At 41.0% G+C, this 22,227-nt stretch overlaps 1 protein-coding gene across 9 annotated transcripts in view; it reads left to right on the top strand.

Moving 5' to 3' along the window:
* Positions 1 to 22,227, top strand: part of LOC110501280 (collagen alpha-1(XVIII) chain) — a 177,229-nt gene that overhangs the window by 88,597 nt on the left and 66,405 nt on the right. For 6 of the 9 annotated variants that reach the window (XM_090215270.1, XM_021578715.3, XM_090215269.1 and 3 more), the window contains 4 exons: positions 16,502 to 17,043; positions 20,069 to 20,152; positions 20,416 to 20,478; positions 21,937 to 22,005. In XM_090215270.1, the coding sequence (XP_090071396.1) occupies positions 16,502 to 17,043; positions 20,069 to 20,152; positions 20,416 to 20,478; positions 21,937 to 22,005 (758 nt within the window). The remainder of the gene's footprint in view (positions 1 to 16,501; positions 17,044 to 20,068; positions 20,153 to 20,415; positions 20,479 to 21,936; positions 22,006 to 22,227) is intronic. The other 3 variants (XM_090215271.1, XM_090215267.1, XM_090215266.1) reach the window with 1 other exon arrangement.

The raw sequence follows: 22,227 nt of genomic DNA, 5'->3' as shown, positions 1-22,227 counted from the left end.
GTGGACAAGATGTCTCTGGTCCGACACTAAGTGAATCTGTAGAGTGAATCTGAAAAGTCTCAGAAATGTAGGAAACACCAATGTGATTCTCTGAAACATTCAGAGTATGTGCCAGGCTAAATTAAATAAGTCACATTGTAAATGACCTCAGGGCAAGTCATGCTCTGCACTCATGTTATAAAATGAGTCCTTGAGGGCAGGAATTTTATTGCCGATATCTAAGAGCAGTAGTTCAGCAGTGAGGCTGAGGCATCTGTGCTTGGTATTGCCTATTAGAGCTGCCTTGAGGTACAGCTCTATTTATCCATTACAGCCTATCATCTTAGTCATCTTAGTCAAGACCCCCCCGAAAAAATCCCGCTGACAGACCATCTGGTTACACTCACCCACATAATGGTCCCTTGGTTGAAGTCCATCAGCCTGTGCAAAACAAATGGGTTTTGGGTGTAACAAATGGCTCTCATATTACTTCGTTTTTGGGTGATCGCTGAGATGCTGAGTATGCCACATTAACATAATTGCCCTAAAACATGCACAAATGTGTGATTTACTTTTGTAAACATTTTTGGTCATACTGTATATTACACTACTCATGTGGTACCTGTTACGATAGCAAAATTGCTTGATTTTCTGAAGTGAACTGCAGTGGTGCAGCTCAGTGTTGAAATGTTAACAGGTTGACGGCTTCAGCTTTCATTAGACTGCAGGTCACAGTTGAATAGCCGAGCTAATGTGTCACAACCTGTAAAGACCAACCCTAAAGCCAAAATCGGTCTGTTTCGTTGTTTATTAGCCCAGGGTAACTCAATATGGGTATTTTCCCAACCCCCAACACTCTTCCACCAAATACTTCCCTCGCTGGTAAATACTTTCATGGTGTTGTGTGTGTGTGCTTCGTCATGGCTACTATTTCAGACACTTCCCACTATCTACAGTTCCTGTGGACATCGTGTGTGGGAGAGGGCACTTGCTTTATCCCTATCTGTACCCCCTCATGCCCCCACTTGTCATTTGAATGGTGATGGGCCGCTTATGGAAGAGTCTCTCATCGCTTCCCTTCATAATTCTGAGCCGGAATTTGGGCGGGTGCTCAGTGGGTTCACAGGGGGTTGTCATGTTGACTTCATCAGGGCCCTGCACAGCAGAGTACAATGAGGCAGTTGACACACTTTCTATATGGAGAGATGTGTGGGAGGGTCACTGCCCATGGGAACATTGCACTGCTGTTGCCCTTGTGCATGAGTGGATCAGATAGTGGGTAGTTCAACCACTTCAACAACTGGGAGCAGTGGCATGAAATCAAATGGTTTAACTCATTAGCCATGTTAGTAATGTCTAGGGTTTTGTCATGGTCACTTGCTTTCCTTTGAAAGATAAGCGGTTACAGATTTCAGGGTTGTTGGGGTCAATTGCATTTACATTTGATTTGTTTTAACGTGGCAAATTGAAGAAATGTCCAAGAAAGTCCTCTTTGAAAAGATGGAGACATTGGGTAAGGGCATTGACTGACCTATTATGGGGTCCATTCCTGCAGTGGTCAGCAGGTGGAGCTAGTACCTAGTTATCCATGCTCTTAGATACCCCCACATTTCTATATCATTAATGATATTCTCCCTTCAATGTGTACCATACCAGATTATGACCTGATGATGAATGAAATTGTCTCCCTGAATTGTGTATACATTGGCCTATATATAGCATGATGTTCCGTATGAATCTTTTCACCATGTACAAATGGAAAAGAAGAATGACCTGTAATATTTGTTGGCACCTCTCCAATGCATTGTTTTCTTTTTGTTTTGTGTTGCTTTGTATGCACTTACATCATTCAGTAGGCCTATTGGCCATTTCATAGGCTACAGGCCTGCCTACCTCTGGATGGGATAGGGTGGGTGGGAATAGAGATAGGAAAGTCATGTTGATGTTAGGCTGTATATGTTTGTGCATGTGTATGTATCTTGTTTGTTTATTTTGGTCTCGTCTGAATAAATAAACTATATAAAAAAGGAGACATTGCTTCATAAAAGGGCAGTCTGCTGTTCAAACAATAACAAAGTAGTCACCCCGCCTCTGCGGGATGGAAAAATGTAATCACTCTTAAATTCATTGACTATGGATGCAAGAACTAACCAGCTATGATATCAAAATTATAGTTTGAACGATGTTTTGAGGCTCCACAGTGTTTGTTTACAATTGCATTGATTACAAACAAACGAGTAAAACAAGATTATATGTTGGGTTATAGTGGGGTACCACAGTTGAACTAGGCTCATGAGGCATTTATATAGTTATGTTCTTAAAGAATCAATTGGTGTAATAGCCCAAAAATCACAATTGCCCATGTAGTTTAACTTTAATTTAACATTTCTGGAATTGACTGAATTTAAATAGTTAGTCCCAATGTCTCTAACTGCTACGGTGGTCTGTATGTCTTCCCCACTGCCAGACAAACTCTGGCAGTGGGATCATGTATATATTAGTGTATGTGTTTGTGTTTTTGTGGCTTTGCGGTTCCTATTCCCAGGGGTTCATACTATACTGTGTCTGACACTGATTATCCACAATGCAGTGGTTCCATGCAGGGAGTCTAATATTGTATCCCATGACAGGAAGGCTTAAAGCTGGCAGAGATCTCACGCAGGTGTTCGCCATGGAAAAACATTTCTAAGCTGCACTCTGAGAGTTCCAATTATGGGCACAATGTTCTCAATCATTCACTGACAGAAGCTCCTAGCTCCCTGGTTTCTGTTACAATGGGAAGGCCAATTAAATGGTCCTTAGTATAGTAGAGATACAGAAGTCATTTTCAGCTGGAGTATGACCATGCAGAGTACCTCTTGATTAAACAGTTTTCAATTACTTTTGGTAATTTTGGTTGCCATTTAGTTTTTTCCAGAGCTATTTATTGAAGCATTGAAGGAACACCCTGCCAAATTGCTCAAGGCACAGCATTCCCATCTCGTCATTTTCTGAGGTGATATGATTAGGGCCCGGTACCGAGTCTGCAGAACTTAAGTGGTACTCACTTGTCTTTTTGAAAATCGTGCTCAAATCTTACTGCTGGCTATGTAGTTAGAATCCCCCCCCCCCCCCCCCCCACAGGCCATAAGTTATGCGCTATGGTCATATTTAAAGAGAATGCAATTTAGGCCTCGCACCAAAAGTGCAAAAATGTTGGATGCATGGAAAGGGTACAACCTGGTGGTCATCAGAGTGCAATGCATTTCCTTTCCATCCACATTTGAATATGACTTTACCTTGAATGCATCCTCCATATGCACCATTGAACTCTCACTTGTTTCCAATGGGGAAAATGAATGGGAACATAAGTTGGAAGTTTCCTTGCCTGTCTGTGTGTTATTTAAATAAACAACTTGATAACACAGAAGTCCCAAACGCTAGTGTCATGTTAAGATATCAGATTTCAAAATCCTTCCAGACATTTTTACACAGTGAGGTACTAGCCAAACCAGATCAAACCAGACACATCTGATCTTCTAAATTGCTTAAAAGAAGCAGTCACACCTCTTTACTCAATGAGGTTCTGTTTAACTCCAATAATATAATAGACAAAACTCAATTTTATTTGAAAAGGGCAATAAGGACAACTCTGAAAAGACTGTTCATGACACATGCATCGCTGATGCACCCCTGTTCAATCACAGACATGCCTGCTATTGTAAATGTTGACCAACTGTTCTCTCTTTAGCAAGTCATTACTAAGAAAGTTCTTGACACTCATTTAGTTATTGATGTTAAAAAAGTCCACTGGGGCAGACATGCTTGACCCGTGTCTTCTACGGCTTGCTGCACCTCTGACTGTGGAGCCCTTAACACATTTTTTTATTTATCCATTCTCTTGGGTATTATTCCTTTGCTCTCTCACTCCACAAAGGTAGTGATCCCTGCAATCATAATAATTTGCGGCCAATCTTAAAACTCTTGGTAAATTCTCAGGTGTGGTCCTTTTAAGATAGAAATTGTATTCTGAATGCTCACCAGGACACAGCATCATCTCGGCTGCTTCTCAAGTCATAAATTACATAGTTAACGAACTACACAGGAAACCGCACTGCGATGCCCTTTTATATTGATCTGTCGAAAGCATTCAATACGGTTGATCATGCAGTCCTGCTACAGAGGCTACCCGTAATTGGTCTAGACCAAGGGGCCTACGGCTGGTTAAAAAATTACCTGCACGATAGAAGTCCTGTATATCTGCTGATGGAGTTCAGTCTAATTTTCTTAACATAACCAAAGGAGTGCCACAAGGCTCAGAATTAAGTCCTTTACTGTTGTTTACATTAATAATGTTAGCTTGTCCCTGAATAATAACCGGGGCCTACATCTCCATCCGGATGCCCCCTCCAGTGCAGCAGGTCATTAACGACCTTCAGCTTTGATTCAATTCAAGTATTGCTTACAGATCTTAAATTAGTGTTAAATGTTAATTAAACCAAGTTTGTTGTTCTCCAGGTCTTGTCAAATTTAACCTAAAGATCTGCGTAGTGGCACCTTCAAGGGAGCCTAAATTAAGCCAATCCCTCATTAGTATTTAGGTATTTGGATTGATGAAAATTGTATTTTAAAACACACATTGAATAACTGAGAAAGATTGGTAATTAAGATTGGTTTCCTTTATACAAATAAATCCTGCCTTACTTTTGAAAACAGGAGGAAGATTGTTAAAGCATCGCTCCTCCCAGTACTTGTCTATGGTGATATAATCTACATGCACGCATCAGCTTTTGTTTTAAAACCTTTAAATTCAGTCTATTACTGCATTTTTTATCACAGGAGACAATTTTCATTCATATACAGTAGTTCTGTTCGCTGGGAGTCTCTGACTACCAGAAGTGCCCAACATTGGCTGATATTTGTATATAAAGCAGTTCTCCAGACACTCCCATACTACCTCACCACTTCTTAATTGGAAATCCAGCCACCATCAGATTTGCTCTCAAGACTGGCTGGTTCTAGAGGTTCCACGAGTCCGGGAAGATTGTTTTTAGTTATTGTGCCCCTATAGCATTGAATGACCTGCAGGCCACTTTGAGGCTTGACTCTCTGGTCTCGAAGGGTCAGTTCGGGACATTAATTAGGAATGGGGTGAAGAAGAACTGCACTTATTTTGATTGATTTGTAATTTTATCTGTCGCTTTTGAATGTGATTTGTTTTAATTGTAAATGTTGATTCATTTTTTCCAGAGCACCCTTGTAAATGAGACCCTGGTCTCGATGGGTTTCCCCTGGTTAAATAAAGGTTACATTATTATGTTTTTTTAAATTGTCATTTGTGCCACTATATATGAGAAATATTAGGAAAAAAAATATCTGTACAAAAAACAAATCCCTTTGGAATGGTAATTGTTTACGTATTTTATTTCAACTCTAGATTTTCAAATCTCTTATTCCCCAACAATTTAGGAACCAACCCCAACAGGACCCTTTCAGAAGCTGCACTTTTTTTCTGCCTGATTGGCATATATCAAGTCTTGTTAAACTGTCAGTGGATGACAAAAGCTTTCCTGGGGGTTGAATGGAGATCCTAGTTAAAATACTAATGTTATAGGGCTGGGCAGTATACCGGTATTGATGCATGGACCCGTTTCATTTTTTTCTTTACCTCCTAGTACAATGTTTTGGTTTGTTAAATGTGATACGGCACTCCATTTTTATACTTTACCCCACTACTTGAGTCTTCTCTCTCCGTCTCTCTCACCAAACTCCCCCTGTCACCCAAGGAGTGCAGTTGTTGTTGCTCGGCCACAAGATCGTTTGCCGACCGTTCACTCTTCAGTTTGCATGATCATTGCAGCAGATGCAACAATATGTTGATGACAACGATGCTGCTTTCCACTTTGCTTCTGAATATAAAATTGCAACTGTTATATAATTACACTTAGTTTGTGTGCAATATGTTACCATCTACAAACGGCTAATTGTCTTTTCATAGCAAATTGTGGCTAAAATAAATCATTAGTCACTAATTGCTAGTTAGCTCGCTGGCTAGCTAACTAGCTAGCTAATAAATGTACTGAGTCAGATAAACTTAGCTAGCTAATGCAGCCTAATACCTGTGCTGGTGTAAGCTTAAATCAGCATGTTTGTGCAACAGCATCTTCTAAATCAGAGAGGAATAGACGCTGCTTAGTGACATGAAGTAAGATACGACATTTAATGTAGCCAAAGATGATAGGATCCGACTCCCCTGGGAAACACTGACCAACACTTTGGTTCCTACCCTGTGACAATAACGCCTCCATAGAGATCCTACTAGAATTCAAATTCCTAATTCTATGAATGCCTCCTTGGCTTTTTAATTTGGTGTCATGTCAAACAACGCTGTATTCAAAGTGCCCACTATTCCATTCTGAATAATCATTATATTTCCATGAATCCAACAGTTCACCTAAGTGTTTTGACCTAGCCTAGGCAGCCGATAGTGGCCGCTAGATCTGCACTATCATCTAGGATTGATGTGCATTCCCGGTAATACACTCGTGTCGCCCGTGGACCGGCTCATACATAAAGCATCCTCCATTCAGGGGATAATTTTCCTCATTAATTCATTGTATTTGCGAGCCAGCAGATTTTCCACCAACATTTTTGGATTTTCAGACAAGTTAGGATGTTGCACACCGCATTCAGCCAAGGGTGTGCAACGTCCTAAGTGGTGTGGAAATACCAAAATGGACGTGGAAAATTCAGTTAAAGCTAGTTAAAGAGGAAAATAATGCCCTTTAAGCCTGAATGGAGGATACTTAATATACGAGCCAGTCCACAAGTGACACGACTGTATTACCGGGAATGCGCATCAACCTTAGACGATAGTGCAGATCTAGAGGCCACTATCGGCTGCCTAGGCTAGTTTTGATCTATATCGCAATTGCAATATTTTGTTAAAAATAAGTCCTAGATTTCTTTACCCATATCGCGCAGCCCTATGTGGCAGTGTGTAAATTGGCTCAAATTATATAAACTTTTGTTTTGAAGTTTCTTTGAACAGAATAAGACAACCTGAATTGAGAAATCCCCATTTAAAATCACGTAGAATGTATGTGTTGCCACTCTAGGGTCATGCACAACTCATAGAGCAAATGTAAAACTTTTATTATTAAAAAACATAAAAGACCACCAAAGACCGTCAAAAATGTGAAACATATTGTGATATGATATTTGGGCCATATCGCCCAACCCCTGCACACAGACCAATTTTTTTTCATCATTTCAAATGACTCACTGCCTTTTAGACGACACAATACGGGTGCATTCACCGACATCAGCAAAGGCATTCCTTTAGCTTTACGTTTGAAGGGCAAAGCCTTACAATCATAAATCATAAAGCCGGTAATTCAATTGGCTTCCGTTTCTTGTTGTGTTGCGAGACACTTTGCCGTTGTTTTTGACGAGTGATTGATTCTACATTGTTTAATAGGCACGTCAACATCTCCCAACTTATGTCAGTATGGTGAGCAACATAGGTCATTTTAGGGACTATGGAAAGAACCACACGATGGATGCTTGTCACTCCGCAGCACACATTGCCATGAACTGTCAGATATGTGCCTAAGATATCAACTGAGTCTCCCTTGATATTGTTTATGGCCATGCCTGTGGGTGAAACTAGATCTGGTCGGCATAATAGGTGAACTGTTCCATAATGAGGGGGCTTGTGTTTGGAAAACTCAGAATGCTGTAGGAGCACACAGTTCCAGGAAAATTAGGACTCGTGCCGTAGGATTGGCAAGGCACATCGAAAGATCAGATGACCGACCGTATCATAGGAGAATGAGGTAAGGGCATTAAGAAGGTGGAGAGGAGGCAAACTTTCCCTCCAGATGGAACGTTATGATCGCAGACTGAGGGACTAGGCTCTGTTTGTCTATTGTCTTTTTGTTTTATCCCAAAAACCCTGAGACACCCCCACGTGTCAGCCAAAGTGCAACACCCCTGCAGACGTTTAGGGGTTAAGTGGTGCCTTGCACAAGCGCAGGAAATTATGACTAGGACCTTGATGCCAGCAAGCCTCCATTTGCCGGCCCACTCCCCACCAGACTTTTTACCATTGAGAACTGAAAGAGAGAGTTAGGAGGGTTCCTGTGTCGACCTGCAAGTGCAGGCCTGCCCGTCCATCTGTGGCCCCTCGAGCTGTCATTCTCACTTTGTCCTGACTAACATCTTGTAGGGCAGTGCGAATTACGATTTATTGTTTTCTGTTCAACAGTCATGAACCCACAACTCCCTCTGGTTATTTGAGTGGGCCCCTCACTTGCAGCAACAAATCCCTAGTCCTGTTTAGGGTCATATGTCTGCTTAATTCTTATGTAGCAAAATTTGAAATTGTGTATTTTACATTGGATGAAAGTAGAGACCCAGAGCTAGAAAATGGTACGTCCTACACTTCAGTTGAGGAACAATAGGAAAGTAATTCCGCATTGAAAGTTGATAAACGTGTCACCTCACTTTTGAGAAAATGGCCTTTGAATGTTTTGGTACACCTACTGAGAGCTCTTCTTTGTCTACACCCATTCAGCATTGTTTACACCCTCTTAAGCTTTAGCCCCACCCATCTCTTTAAGGGTTGATCCGCGCGTTCTGTCCTAACAACAGCAGTCAAGCACCCAATCTAACTGGCTAACGTTGGCTAGCTTGTTAAGAGAATAGCTCACTCTGACTATTTTCCTCTGCCCTAGTAGAGCTGGTTAGGTTGTTTTTATGTTATCCAGAACATTGTTGACTGCAACTGTGCTGCTGGCAACAATTTACGTTTTTTTGCCGACATTTACTGGCACCGGCCATATTCAATGGGTGTTGAGCATTCGTAGATGTGTCCGTTATTCTGCGCTCTGGCTATCTAATCCGATTTCCGATTTCTCTTTCGTTGAGTGTGCCAAAGCGCAGAATAATGAATTTACCAGCTACATCTATCAACTGTTGTCTCAGTGACATCATAAATATTCTATTGAAATGGTTACTTGCATAGTGGAGTATTTTATTAAGACATGTACAGTGGGGCAAAAAAGTATTTAGCCAGCCACCAATTGTGCAAGTTTTCCCACTTAAAAAGATGAGAGAGGCCTGTAATTTTCATCATAGGTACACTTCAACTATGACAGACAAAATTAGAAAAAAATCCACAAAATCTTATTGAAGGATTTTTAATGAATTTATTTGCAAATTATGGTGGAAAATAAGTATTTGGTCACCTACAAACAAGCAAGATTTATGGCTCTCACAGACCTGTAACTGCTTCTTTAAGAGGCTCATCTGTCCTCCACTTGTCACCTGTATTAATGGCATATGTTTGAACTTGTTATCAGTATAAAAGTCACCTGTCCACAATCTCAAACAGTCACACTCCAAACTCCACTATGGCCAAGACCAAAGAGCTCTCAAAGGACACCAGAAACAAAATTGTAGACCTGCACCAGGCTGGGAAGACTGAATCTGCAATAGGTAAGCAGCTTGGTTTGAAGAAATCAACTGTGGGAGCAATTATCAGGAAATGGAAGACATACAAGACCACTTATAATCTCCCTCAATCTGGGGCTCCACGCAAGATCTCACCCTGTGGGGTCAAAATGATCACAAGAACGGTGAGCAAAAATCCCAGAACCACACGGGGGAACCTAGTGAATGACCTGCACAGAGCTGGGACCAAAGTAACAAAGCCTACCATCTGTAACACACTACGCCGCCAGGGACTCAAATCCTGCAGTGCCAGACGTGTCCCCCTGCTTAAGCCAGTACATGTCCTGGGCCGTCTGAAGTTTGCTAGAGAGAATTTGGATGATTGGGAGAATGTCATATGGTTAGATGAAACCTAATTGGAACTTTTTGGTAAAAACTCAACTCGTCGTGTTTGGAGGACAAAGAATGCTGAGTTGCATCCAAAGAACACCATACCTACTGTGAAGCAGTGAACATCATGCTTTGGGGCTGTTTTTCTGCAAAGGGACCAGGACGACTGATCCGTGTAAAGGAAAGAATGAATGGGGTCATGTATCATGAGATTTTGAGTGAAAATCTCCTTCCATTAGCAAGCGCATTGAATATGAAACATGGCTGGGTCTTTCAGCATGACAATGATCCCAAACACACCGCCCGGGCAACGAAGGAGTGGCTTCGTAAGAAGCATTTCAAGGACCTGGAGTGGCCTAGCCAGTCTCCAGATCTCAACCCCATAGAAAATCTTTGGAGGGAGTTGAAAGTCCGTGTTGCCCAGCAACAGACCCAAAACATCACTGCTCCAGAGAAGATCTGCATGGAGGAATGGGCCAAAATACCAGCAACAGTGTGTGAAAACCTTGTAAAAGACTTACAGAAAATGTTTGACCTCTGTCATTGCCAACAAAGGGTATATAACAAAGTGTTGAGATAAACTTTTGTTATTGACCAAATACTTATTTTCCACCATAATTTGCAAATAAATTCATAAAAATCCTACAATGAGATTTTGTGTTTTTTTTCTTCTCATTTTGTCTGTCATAGTTGAAGTGTACATATGATAAAAATTGCAGGCCTCTCTGATATTTTTAAGTGGGAGAACTTGCACAATTGGTGGCTGACTAAATACTTTTTTGCCCCACTGTAGGTAGCTAAACAATAAACCATATTCCCAACTCATGACGTTACTACCCTGCATGAATCTGCAGGTAGCTAACCAACCAGGTTTAATGTTAGCTAGCTAACATCAGGCTATAACTAGCAAAGCAAATGGCTCTGAGATACGAATAATATACACCTAGCAAGCAAACCAGCTAATGTTAGCTAGCTAGCTAGCTAACAGTACACTTTAATTTGAAATGAAATGACTTTCTAACAAAATTAGAAATGTGTAATGTCTTAAAATGTTGCTAGCTAGACTTTCTTACCCGTTATACATGGATGGCTGCTTCTCCCTCTGTCAATGATGCCATGGTTGCCCTTAGTTTGAAGATGTAATCCGGAGACAGGTGTTTTCTCCATCTCCTTAGCTGTCATACTCAAATTCCACTGATTACAAAATTCAATCCAACAGAAAGTGGAGAGCAACACTTATGCAGTTCTTCTACGCAATATATATATATATATATTTTTTAAACTCGTTAGACAGGATTACCTACACGTACTGACCAACTCAAATAGACAGTAGCGCGCTACATGGCAGACCGTTCTGAACTCATCTCTCGGCATGTTCCGCCCACTCATTATTTCAGCCAATCATGACTTGCGGGAAGGATGCTCTTTTTCTGTTGCTAAACCAACTAGGCTCATGATTTAACTATTGTATTCCTATTTACAGATGGCATACAAGTTTTGTATTAAGGCAGATGACAGTTGTTCTAGAAGGCATTTCTGCCTGTCCTGTAAAGTAGTGACGTGTGACATATGCCTAGTTTCCTGAAACGAGTCACATATACAGTATTATGCATGTTGAACTTTCAATTCCAACATTATAGTGTTGGTATGCGCACATTAGTGTCTAGCTGTGTTGGAAAACAGAACATGACCCACTTGAGAGTTGTTTGGCTTTTTCTTCAGTTCTGTCAAATGATGTTCTAATCTCTCTCACACTGATAGATTGGCAATGCAATAAGCGAGACACAGGAAGGACCCAATGTTATTTCCTTTTTTTAATTATGTTTATAGGAGTGCTCTTCCGTAGCTTTGGCATTGGGTTAAGTAGATTACCTCATATATTTTACCTTTCAACCTAACCACCTGCAGGCCCTAATGGCCTACACTTCTCATAGATCCCCAGGAGGACTTTGAACCTTGTGTAATGACTCATAGAACTTGTTTATCTGTCATCTGAAGGTTCTCAAAGAATGTTTTGTAAAGGAGGAAAAACATATCAGCTGATGCTCAAAGATGATCAAACAAACTTGTAGAGGTTTTGTAGAAAAAAACATTTGTTTTGCATTACTTCCCATTTGAAGTGTCTTCTTTATCCTTGACTGATAAGATTTTTATCTCCCATAAATGCAATATTTATAAAGATGTATTGATTTATATTTTGAATTAGAATTATGATGAGATAGGACAACTTGTGCAAGGTTATTTGCTTATCACCGTGCGATAGAGGTGCATTTTCTCACTACAAATCACAAGATGCGGATTTGAGGTCGAGAGGACACACACGTCTTTGTGTTCTGTTTCTTTCCAAAACTTCCCCCATTATTATACACTGATCCCATACCATTCACCCAGGGTGACGGAAGAGGGAGCACAGATATTTGGGGAACACAGCTGTAGGTTTCCTGTTGCACTGACATGATGGCATTTAACAGATGTCACCGAATTAAAGGGGAACTGTTGTGTGTGTGCTGAAAGGTGTTAAAATAGAAGTCAGGAATTCTTTAAAATAAATTCCATAAAATGAATTAATTCACTGATTCCATTCAGTTAAATCCAGGAATTGATGGAATTTGAGAAATGTATCATTATTTTGTATTTTTTTTTATGGAATTAATTTCTTATGCATAATTTATCCTCATGCAGAGTATGCAGTGCATGATTATATTCTTCTACTTACAAAACTACAGCCTGAAAAATCTTCGACTTACAGTACCGGTCAAAAGTTTTGTCGTACCTACTCATTCAAGGGTTTTTCTTTATTTTACTATTTTCTACATTGTAGAATAACAGTGAAGACATAACTATGAAATAACACATATGGAATCATGTAGTAACCCAAAAAGTGTTAAACAAGTCAAAATATATTTTATATTTGAGATTCTTCAAAATAGCCACTGTTGCCTTGATGACAGCTTTGCACACTTTTGGCATTGTCTCAACCAGCTTCATGAGGTATTTACCTGGAATGCATTTCAATTAACAGGTATGCCTTGTTAAAAGTCCATTTGTGGAATTTAATTCCTCCTTAATGCGTTTGAGCCAATCAGTTGTGTTGTGACAAGGTAGGGAGGTATACAGAAGTTATCCCTATTTGGTAAAAGACCAAGTCCATATTATCAAATCAAATCATCAAATCAAATCAAATTTATTTATATAGCCCTTCGTACATCAGCTGATATCTCAAAGTGTTGTACAGAAACCCAGCCTAAAACCCCAAACAGCAAGCAATGCAGGTGTAGAAGCACGGTGGCTAGGAAAAACTCCCTAGAAAGGCCAAAACCTAGGAAGAAACCTAGAGAGGAACCAGGCTATGTGGGGTGGCCAGTCCTCTTCTGGCTGTGCCGGGTGGAGATTATAACAGAACATGGCCAAGATGTTCAAATGTTCATAAATGACCAGCATGGTCCAATAATAATAAGGCAGAACAGTTTAAACAGTTTAAACAAGAACACCTCAAATACGTAAAGAAAAATGACAGTCCATCATTACTTTAAGACGTGTATCTTTGATGTATTCACTATTATTCTACAATGTAGAAAATAGTAAAAAATAAAGAAAAACCCTTGAATGAGTAGGTGTGTCCACACTTTTGACTGGTACTGTGTGTTTCTTTGTGATAATCTTGTGATCATAACTATATGTTGTGATGAGTATCATAAGCATTCGGTTTACATGTACATCTACAGTATACCCCTGGAACAAGAATCTGGGTGATAATATCTCAATGGTCTTAGGAAGTGTTTTCAGTATTTAGTGCATCTGATCTAACTGAAACATACAGTGTTAATTAACTCTGTTTTCAATTGAGGTACAATCAAGGATGACCATCCTCCCTTTTTTAGATTAACTTTTTTTCCAAAACATGATTGCGTGAGAAGCGATTCAAATTTCAAAACACAAAGGAAAAAAGCAGTCGGAGGCACTTGTTAGAAAAAGCTTACAAAGTCTATTCAATCAGATTTCCCGTTTTCTGTTCAGCTGTGTGAAATTTTGTTAACGATCTTGTAAGATCCTAGTCACTTCAAATGTATACAGACAACGAAAAAGGTCCACAGACACTGGTCGTACACTTTGTGCCTTGCAATATTGCATACAGACAGTCATATCCCCCTTGGATCTATTTGAAATGCTGTCGTTTGAAATCAAAAGAAGTATGGGGCCACTTAAAGTAATGATTCACCCATTTTGCGCATCTCTCAGCGATGTTCTGTCGATTACCTGGGTCATTTCATGATTTCATCTGTATCTGAGCTATTCCCGTTCAAGCATACATACATTTGGCCGGTATGACATAGCATTTAAGACTCCCGAGTGGTGCAGCGGTCTAAGGCACTGCTTTTTGGTGCTAGAGGCATCACTACAGACCCTGGTTCGATCCCGGGCTGTATCACAACCGGCCGTGATCGGGTGTCCCATAGGGCGGCGCACAATTGGCCCAGCGTCTTCCGGGTTATTAGGGGAGGGTTTGGCCGGGGTAGGCCGTCTTTGTAAAATAAGAATTTGTTCTTAACTGACTTGCCTAGTTAAATAATATAAAGCCTCTCTCACTACACTGGAAGTTAACAGGAGTATGACTTTTATATCGCGAAAACGTCTATCATACATGTCAGATTTCAATACTGGCTGATGTCATAACATGGGAGGTTGTCTTCTCTCGAATGAGCCATTGATCATGCTTTTGCGATATTCCAACCTCAAGGAATTTGTAATTTAACAGAGGGACTAACACATTTCTCCTATTTGTCTGCCTCTTCAGTGCATTGCATAGTGCCGTTCGAATGTCAGACTCGACTCACATCGATATGCTGGTTGAACATGATGAGATTGTAGACTCCTATATTGATGGAGCAGTTTGTTTGGCGATTTTACAGCTAAATAGCTATTTCACATGCTGATATTGACTTTAGTATTATTGTAGCTTCGTCCAGCCAGCCCATAGAGAGAGCATTGCATTGTGGGCTTTGTAGTCGACTTGAGCTGCAACAGATTACCGCAACGATTTTCACATGTTGCTACCAACCTATAAGGACAAAATGAAACATTTGCTCACTAAAATATTTTTCTCACATATTAGTGTTATGTAACACTGGGAATTATAGGAATAAGCGGCACCACACCCTAAGAGCATTTTTATTTTAAATATGTGAATTCATTAAATATGCACATACTGTGTTTGCATGTAACACAAATCATTTTTTCTGGACATTGTATGAAGTCAGCCTACATTTTTTTGTTTCATTTTGTTAAAACACTCTGGACTTACACACAGCAGATTGTGGATAAATATTTATTTCATAATATCTGTAAATACTTTTGAGGAAAATGTCATCTACAATTTTTTTGACAACATATCAACAATTCCCCATGTATAAGTCTGAAGAATTTTTCAAGATAACCAAACAAATTGTGATGAATGCAGATGCTTCTGAGAGGCTGAGAAAAATGTGTTGGCATGCAGGAAGAGTCTGACTTTCGGGAAAAGTACACTGAAATTAGACTACCAAATGCCAAACAACTATTTAGACCCTATCACCATCTCTTCAAAGTCAGTTACTACATATATTCTGCTTTGTAACATTATCTATGAGGACTTTTATATTATGTGATTCAATGAAGTGAGCTTTGAAATTATGGATGGATGTCTATTTAAAAGTGGTTACAATTCATGACATTTTGATAATGCTAGTATGATAAACTAACAAAAATATACATTTGCATCTACTTTTTGAAATGTTTATTTTAAATGGACCAAAATACCCCCAAATTGTCAAAATTGATAAGTAGCTGCAAAAATGACATTTTTGCGTGTGGTGCCTGCCTGTCCTTAACTGACCCCATGTTAAAACCAATCTTAGACTGGTTAGCATGGAGTTCCCCTTATCCAATGTCAGTGAGGGAAGAATGTCATGTCGGCATGCATTCACAAGGGGCTTTGGGCTAAAATAACTCCATCTGTTGAAGGGATCTAGATTCTTGTAGGTCCCAGGAGAAGTGCTTTTGGGGGGATGCTTTTGGGGGATGTCATAGTTGCTATCAGTTTTTATAACCCACTCCATTATTTGAAGGCAGGCAATAGGAGTTGGCTTGTTTGAATTGGGTCCTTTGATAAATACTCACATATAGGGTTGGCTTTCAAAAGTTAAGAGCAAAAGGTCATTGTTTACTGTAGCTTTGCAAAGTATATTAGCACAGTGGTTTGTTTGGCTGTGTGTCAGTTGCAATTAACTTCAGCCATATAATGTATTTGTTTGTAATGTTTCCCTGATATCTAAGTTGATTGACAAGTTGATATGCAATGCACAATTTATCTTGAAGTTGTGATAGATGTTTTACAAGTCCAAGGAAGTTTCCCATGTCAGGTCATATTTCTCTTAAATGTTAGACCAGGAATCATTGAAATATCATTACATTAATGCAGATCTTCAAGTGACTCTGGACACTGGGTTCATTAACATTGCTGCCCCCTTCCCTCCCAAAAAACCTCACGAAACACTACAAAGAAAGTGTTGGCGGTCTGCTTTTACCTCGCAGGCCAAAACCCACTGTGTCAAACCCCAACACACTAATAGAGCACGCTAACCCAATCTCGCCATGCAGCCCACCCCGTCATCGCCGTTTCCTGTGTGCTGTGTACTAACTTCCTGTTTCTCTACCGTAGATGAGATCGGTGTCTCCCTCCTGCAACTGATCGGGGACCCTCCCCCAGACGAGATCACCAAGATCTATGGTCCCGACAACAGCCCCGGCTACGTCTTCGGTCCCGACGCCAACACGGGCCAGTTGGCACTTGCCCATCTTCCCAGCCCCTTCTACCGGGACTTCTCCCTCCTCTTCAACCTGAAGCCCCAGTCCACCAAGGGTGGAGTCATCTTTTCGGTCACAGACGCCTCGCAGAAGATCATGTATGTGGGCGTCAAGCTGTCGCCGGTCAAAGCGAACAAGCAGAATGTCATCTTCTACTACACGGAGCCCGACTCGCAGGTGTCGTACGTGGCGGCCACCTTCCCCGTGCACAACCTGGCCGACCAGTGGAACCGCTTCTCCATCTCCGTGCTGGACGACAAGGTCACCTTCTACATCAACTGCGACGACCAACCCCAGGTGGTACGCTTCGAGAGGTCCCCGGATGAGATGGCGCTGGAGGCCGGAGCCGGGGTGTTCGTGGGCCAAGCCGGAGGGGCCGATCCCGATAAGTTCCTGGTATGTATCATGCTATGACTGGACTTTTTAATATCAGAGTTGGGGTCTGTTGTGTTTCAACTTGGTCAATACGAAAATGTGTCATTTGTAATTTCCTGGATTGAAGGACTTGAAAGGCAATTCTACCCCAAACTCTCTTATATTTTACTCAGGGCCCTATCCTGAATAGCCTATGGCATTATAATAGCATAAGAGTAGGATCTGTAGTCCGCAATTCTGGCTCAAACTTGAGCAGAAATCAGAACGTCCTATGCAGTCCAAGATTAATTCATAGTTTTGACTTATGTGCACTTATCTCAAGCCCTACTATCCTTATAACATTTCCTACTTGAGAAATAGATCGGTGTCAGGGGCAAGTGGAATCGGAAATCAGGCCAGTCAGTGTTGCCCTCCTAGTCAGGCTGATTCAGACACGTGAAACCGAAACCGTCGTGTTTGGCAACCCCTTTATGATTTGATTGCCTTTAATTGGCCTGCTTTAAATCAAAACATAAAAGTGGTCTGACCCCGACCATCCCCTGTCTCCTCCGGGGAAACACAGAAGTATAATTGGTGGACTTCATGGTGGGGGATCAATTAGCTCCAGTTGGCCCTCCCCTTCATCCCCCTGTGTAAGTGCTGCAGCTGACCCTACTGTCGCTCTGCAGCACCCAGCACACAAATACAGGTCTCCCTGTAAGCAGAGGGTACAAGCAGACAGGTGCTTCTGTGACCAGGACAATCAATAGATGGTACCCTTTGTTTAGTTTTTACTGACATCATCTGAATTTGTTGTATCTCCTCATTCAGTAGATTGTAGGGTCATATTTAAGCATATGAATCACATAGTGGTCACTAATATGCCGTTTAAAAGTGTATAAATAAGTAGCTAGTTAGGTCTTTGTGTGCTATAAGCTATTCATCAAGCCTTTATTCACTGTTTTATTTTCTACTTGTGTGAATAAGGAAACCATGAATATGCTACTTATATTGCAAATCAGTGGCTTAATGTCATTCCTATACTGAAGTGTTACCAGCTGTACATTCAAATCTGTAAAGACTAAGACCTAACATTCTGAGAATGAACCCTGTTTGAAATTAATTAATGAAATTGAGTACATTTTATTTCAGAATATTTGGCTTGCGCTGGGACAATGTTGCTAGGATAAAGCAAAAGTTGAGATTGAACTTAAATTGATCCCGCTCCAATAAAAAGATTCAAGTCAGTATCATAAGCCAGTGTTTCCCAACTCCAGTCCTTGAGTACCCCCTACATTACAAATGTTTATTGTAGCCCTGGACAAGCACACCTTATTCACAAAAATATGTGCTGTTGGGAGTACTCAACATGGTAAGCCATGCAATCATATGATGTCAGAATGAGAACAGGAATGAAGACATACTGAAAGAGAAAGACATTTGACCTGCCTTTTGACAAATAAGGCAACATTGAATCTTTTTTATTGCTTGACTAACTTACATATTTCTGCAATGATTCATTAGTTGCCAGACAGCGTTGTAATTATTGTTTTACTTTCTGTCTATACATTTACAGATGGTAAACCCTGTCTGACTAAACCAAGATAATTGGATGATTTAAAACATGGTCAGAGGAAGCAAAGATATCTTTATTCCAATAAAGCATTAACGGGCAACTCGAGGGAGTCTTTTTGTGCTTATTAACCCTGAGGTAGACATAGAAAAAGATTGACGGACGTGGGTTCGTTTTATGTCCATGGCATATCCTTTAAAATATGTGAATGTGTGTAGTTCTACCCACTGTTGGCTGATTTTGCTGGGCATTTCCTGGGCATGTCTTCAAGCAAAGTACACCTCAGGGCCTCGGAATGCTCAGAGCAGAATCCCAAATAGCTCTCATTTGGGTTCACGACAGCTCAGTCGGTCTGTCCTATCTTGACAAGACCAAATGAGGGGATTTAGACAAAAGGGTTTGGCCAAATGTCAGGGCATTGTCTCTTTTGTTCTCCAAGCCGTGTGGATGGGAGGTTTTCATCTTTTTAAAGACAGTTCTTAGAGACAGCTGAGGCAAACAATGGTTGTTTACATAGACCCCAGGCATTGCCCAAGTTCAGACACTTATCATTGCATTATCTGTTGACTCAACGCAGGGTGTTGAACCCTTATGCCTGCACTGAGGAGGTATAAGCCAGAGACATGTAACCACTCAAGTCAAATGTATAGATAGTCCATGAGATTGACCTGATAGTTTTAACATATTTAAAATTAAAATAAAGCTATACATTGTTCATTTACGCATACTCAAATGACAACAGAAACATAAATAACAGAGTAATATAACCTGTTATTTTGGGTTATGATAGGGTAAGATAGCACCTGCTCCCAGGCCTGGAAGTAACAGTGGAAAACGAAAAGGCACATAGGGTGCCTACAGCTTACTGAAAAAAAGTCCTCATAAAATCAACAAAATAAATATATTTGATAGCTATTTAGGGACATTGAAGGCTTGTGAACACATTTGTGGACATTCATCGAAAGAGAAGGTCTTCATAACTAGAGCTTTTATCTGTTTAAAACATGTTAAAAGCAAATTCCCCTCAATCACATGATTGGCTTTTTGATTGACTTGATAAGATGCTATTAATGCGATACATGGAAAGAAGCTCCTGTGGTGGAGAGATTGATGGACTGGGACCGTGGAAGAGGAGAGTGTCATATCACATGCGTCCATTTCATTGCTCAACACTGGGACAACTGTAATAAACTCCTCAGCTTCTTCAACAAGGGGGGAATTCCACAACAAATCCACCGCACAGATCAGGTACACATGTTTGAAGACACAGGACTTCAGAGGGAAGATTTATGTTTAGAGCAGGGCCATGGCTTGTGGGCTTAATGCTGGGAGAAGAATGCAGACGTGTACAGGCAGAGGACCAGCTGTGCAGCAGCACCGCAACATGCCTTGTTTTACATCACCCCACACATACAGACACCAGACATCAAAGGCCATGTATTGACAACTGTCGCCTGCGTATATGCGCTTGCCTGTGTGTGTTTTCCTTCATAGGGGGTGATTGGGGAGCTGAGGGTTGTTGGAAACCCACGGGCTGCTGAAAGACAGTGTGAGGAGGAAGGGGACGACTCGGATGTGGTAAGTGACCCTTGACCCGCCACCCATACATTAACATAGGTGGGGCAGCGTAGCGCTTATACAGTTGTTGCCTTAGCAGGATATGGGGTGGCTTAAACTTAGAGGGAACTTGGGAAATTAGAGGGAACAATAGCAACCAAACAGAAGCAAAGGGGCTGAAATCGGAAGGGACGACGTACCTGAAGAAACATTTGTTTTTCATTGCAAAACGTTTTGCTACGGGTTTGCACTAATGAATACACCCCTGGTCTCTCCCCGCCCAGGCTTCAGGAGATGGCGGAAGCGGAGATGTGGAAGGGAAACTGGACGGGAAGAAGAAAGGCTCGGTATGATCGTTTGACATTTTTATGTTCAAATGAAGGTTAAGGTTATCCGTGACGTTTCAAAGGTCAGAGAGTGTGAGCAGCAAGGCTTGGCTATGTACTGGTTGTAGGTTTGGTAATGTCACCACATGATGGGTTTTTACAACACTGAACAAAAATATAAATGCAACATGTATAGTGTAGGTTTCATGAGCTGAAATAAAAGATCCCAGAAATTTTCCACACGCCCAAAAAGCATATTTCTCTCAAATTTTGTGCACGAATTTGTTTACATCCCTGTTAGTGAGCATTTCTCCTTTGCCTATGTAATCCATCCACCTGAATGGTGTGGTATATCAAGACGCTGATTAAACAGCATGATCATTACACAGGTGCACCTTGTGCTGGGGACAATAAAATGCCACTCTAAAATGTGCAGTTTTGTCACACAACACAATGCCACAGATGTTTCAAGTTTTGAGGGAGCGTGCAATTGGCATGCTGACTGCAGGAATGTCCACCAGTGATGCTGCCAGAAAATGTAACGTTAATTTCTCTACCGTAAGCACATTCAACCGGCCTCACAACCGCAGACCACGTGTATGGCGTCATGTGGGCAAGCGGTTTGCTGATGTCAACATTGTAAACAGAGTGCCCCATGGTGGCGGTGGGTTCATGGTAGGGCAGGCATTTGCAAGGGACAACAAACACAATTGCATTTTATCGATGGCAATTTGAATGTACAGAGATACCGTGACCAGATCCTGAGGCCCATTGTCGTGCCATTCATCCATTCATCGTGCCATTCATCATTTATATATATTTTTTGTGTTATTGACTGTACGTTTGCTTATGTGTAACTCTGTGTTGTTGTTTTTGTCGCACTGCTTTGCTTTATCTTGGCCAGGTCGCAGTTGTAAATGAGAACTTGTTCTCAACTGGCCAACCTGGTTAAATCAAGGTGAAATAAAATAAATACAATTATCCGCTGCCATCACCTAATGTTTCAGAAAGATAATGCCCGGCAACATTCCTCAAGGATCTGTACACAATTCCTGCAAGCTGAAAATGGCCCAGTTCTGCCATGGCCTGCATACTCACCAGACATGTCACCCACTGAGCATGTTTTGGATGCTCCAGTTCCCGTAAATATCCAGCAATGTCGCACAGCCATTGAAGAGGAGTGGGAAAACATTCCACAGGCCACAATCAACAGCCTGATCAACTCTATGCGAAGGAGATGTGTCCTGCTGCATGAGGCAAATGGTGATATCACCAGATACTGACTGGTTTTCTGATCCATGTCCCTACCTTTTTTAAGTACTGTATTCCCAGTCATGTGAAATCCATACATTACGGCCTAATTAATTACAATTGACTGATTTCCTTATAACGCTGTAAAATCTTAGGAATTGTTTTTTGTTGTGTTTATATTTTTTGCGCAGTTGTTGTAGAGCCTCCTTTGTCTTACTCTCCCCATAGGGTACTTTCAAATGGGACGCGGAGGTACAAAAATATGTGTGGGTTGAGGACGACAGACCGACAGTTACGGTATGTGCCCTGAAATCCATTTTATCTGTATATGTTGCCGTTCACTCACAAGCATGTGAATTTTTCACCTTTTGATGTGTCAGGACTTCACTCCCTTCTCGTGAGCGGCGGACACAAATCAAATCAAATTGTATTTGTCACATGCACCGAAAACAACAGGTGCAGGTAGACCTTACAGTGAAATGCTTACCTACAAGCCCTTAACCAATAATACAGTTTTAA

Source organism: Oncorhynchus mykiss, chromosome 22 (genome assembly GCF_057628025.1).
Source record: "Oncorhynchus mykiss isolate SJ-2025 chromosome 22, ASM5762802v1, whole genome shotgun sequence".
Classification (NCBI taxonomy): Eukaryota; Metazoa; Chordata; class Actinopteri; order Salmoniformes; family Salmonidae; genus Oncorhynchus; species Oncorhynchus mykiss.
Note: the sequence above shows the minus strand (reverse complement) of the source record. Positions and strands in the feature narration are given on the sequence as shown.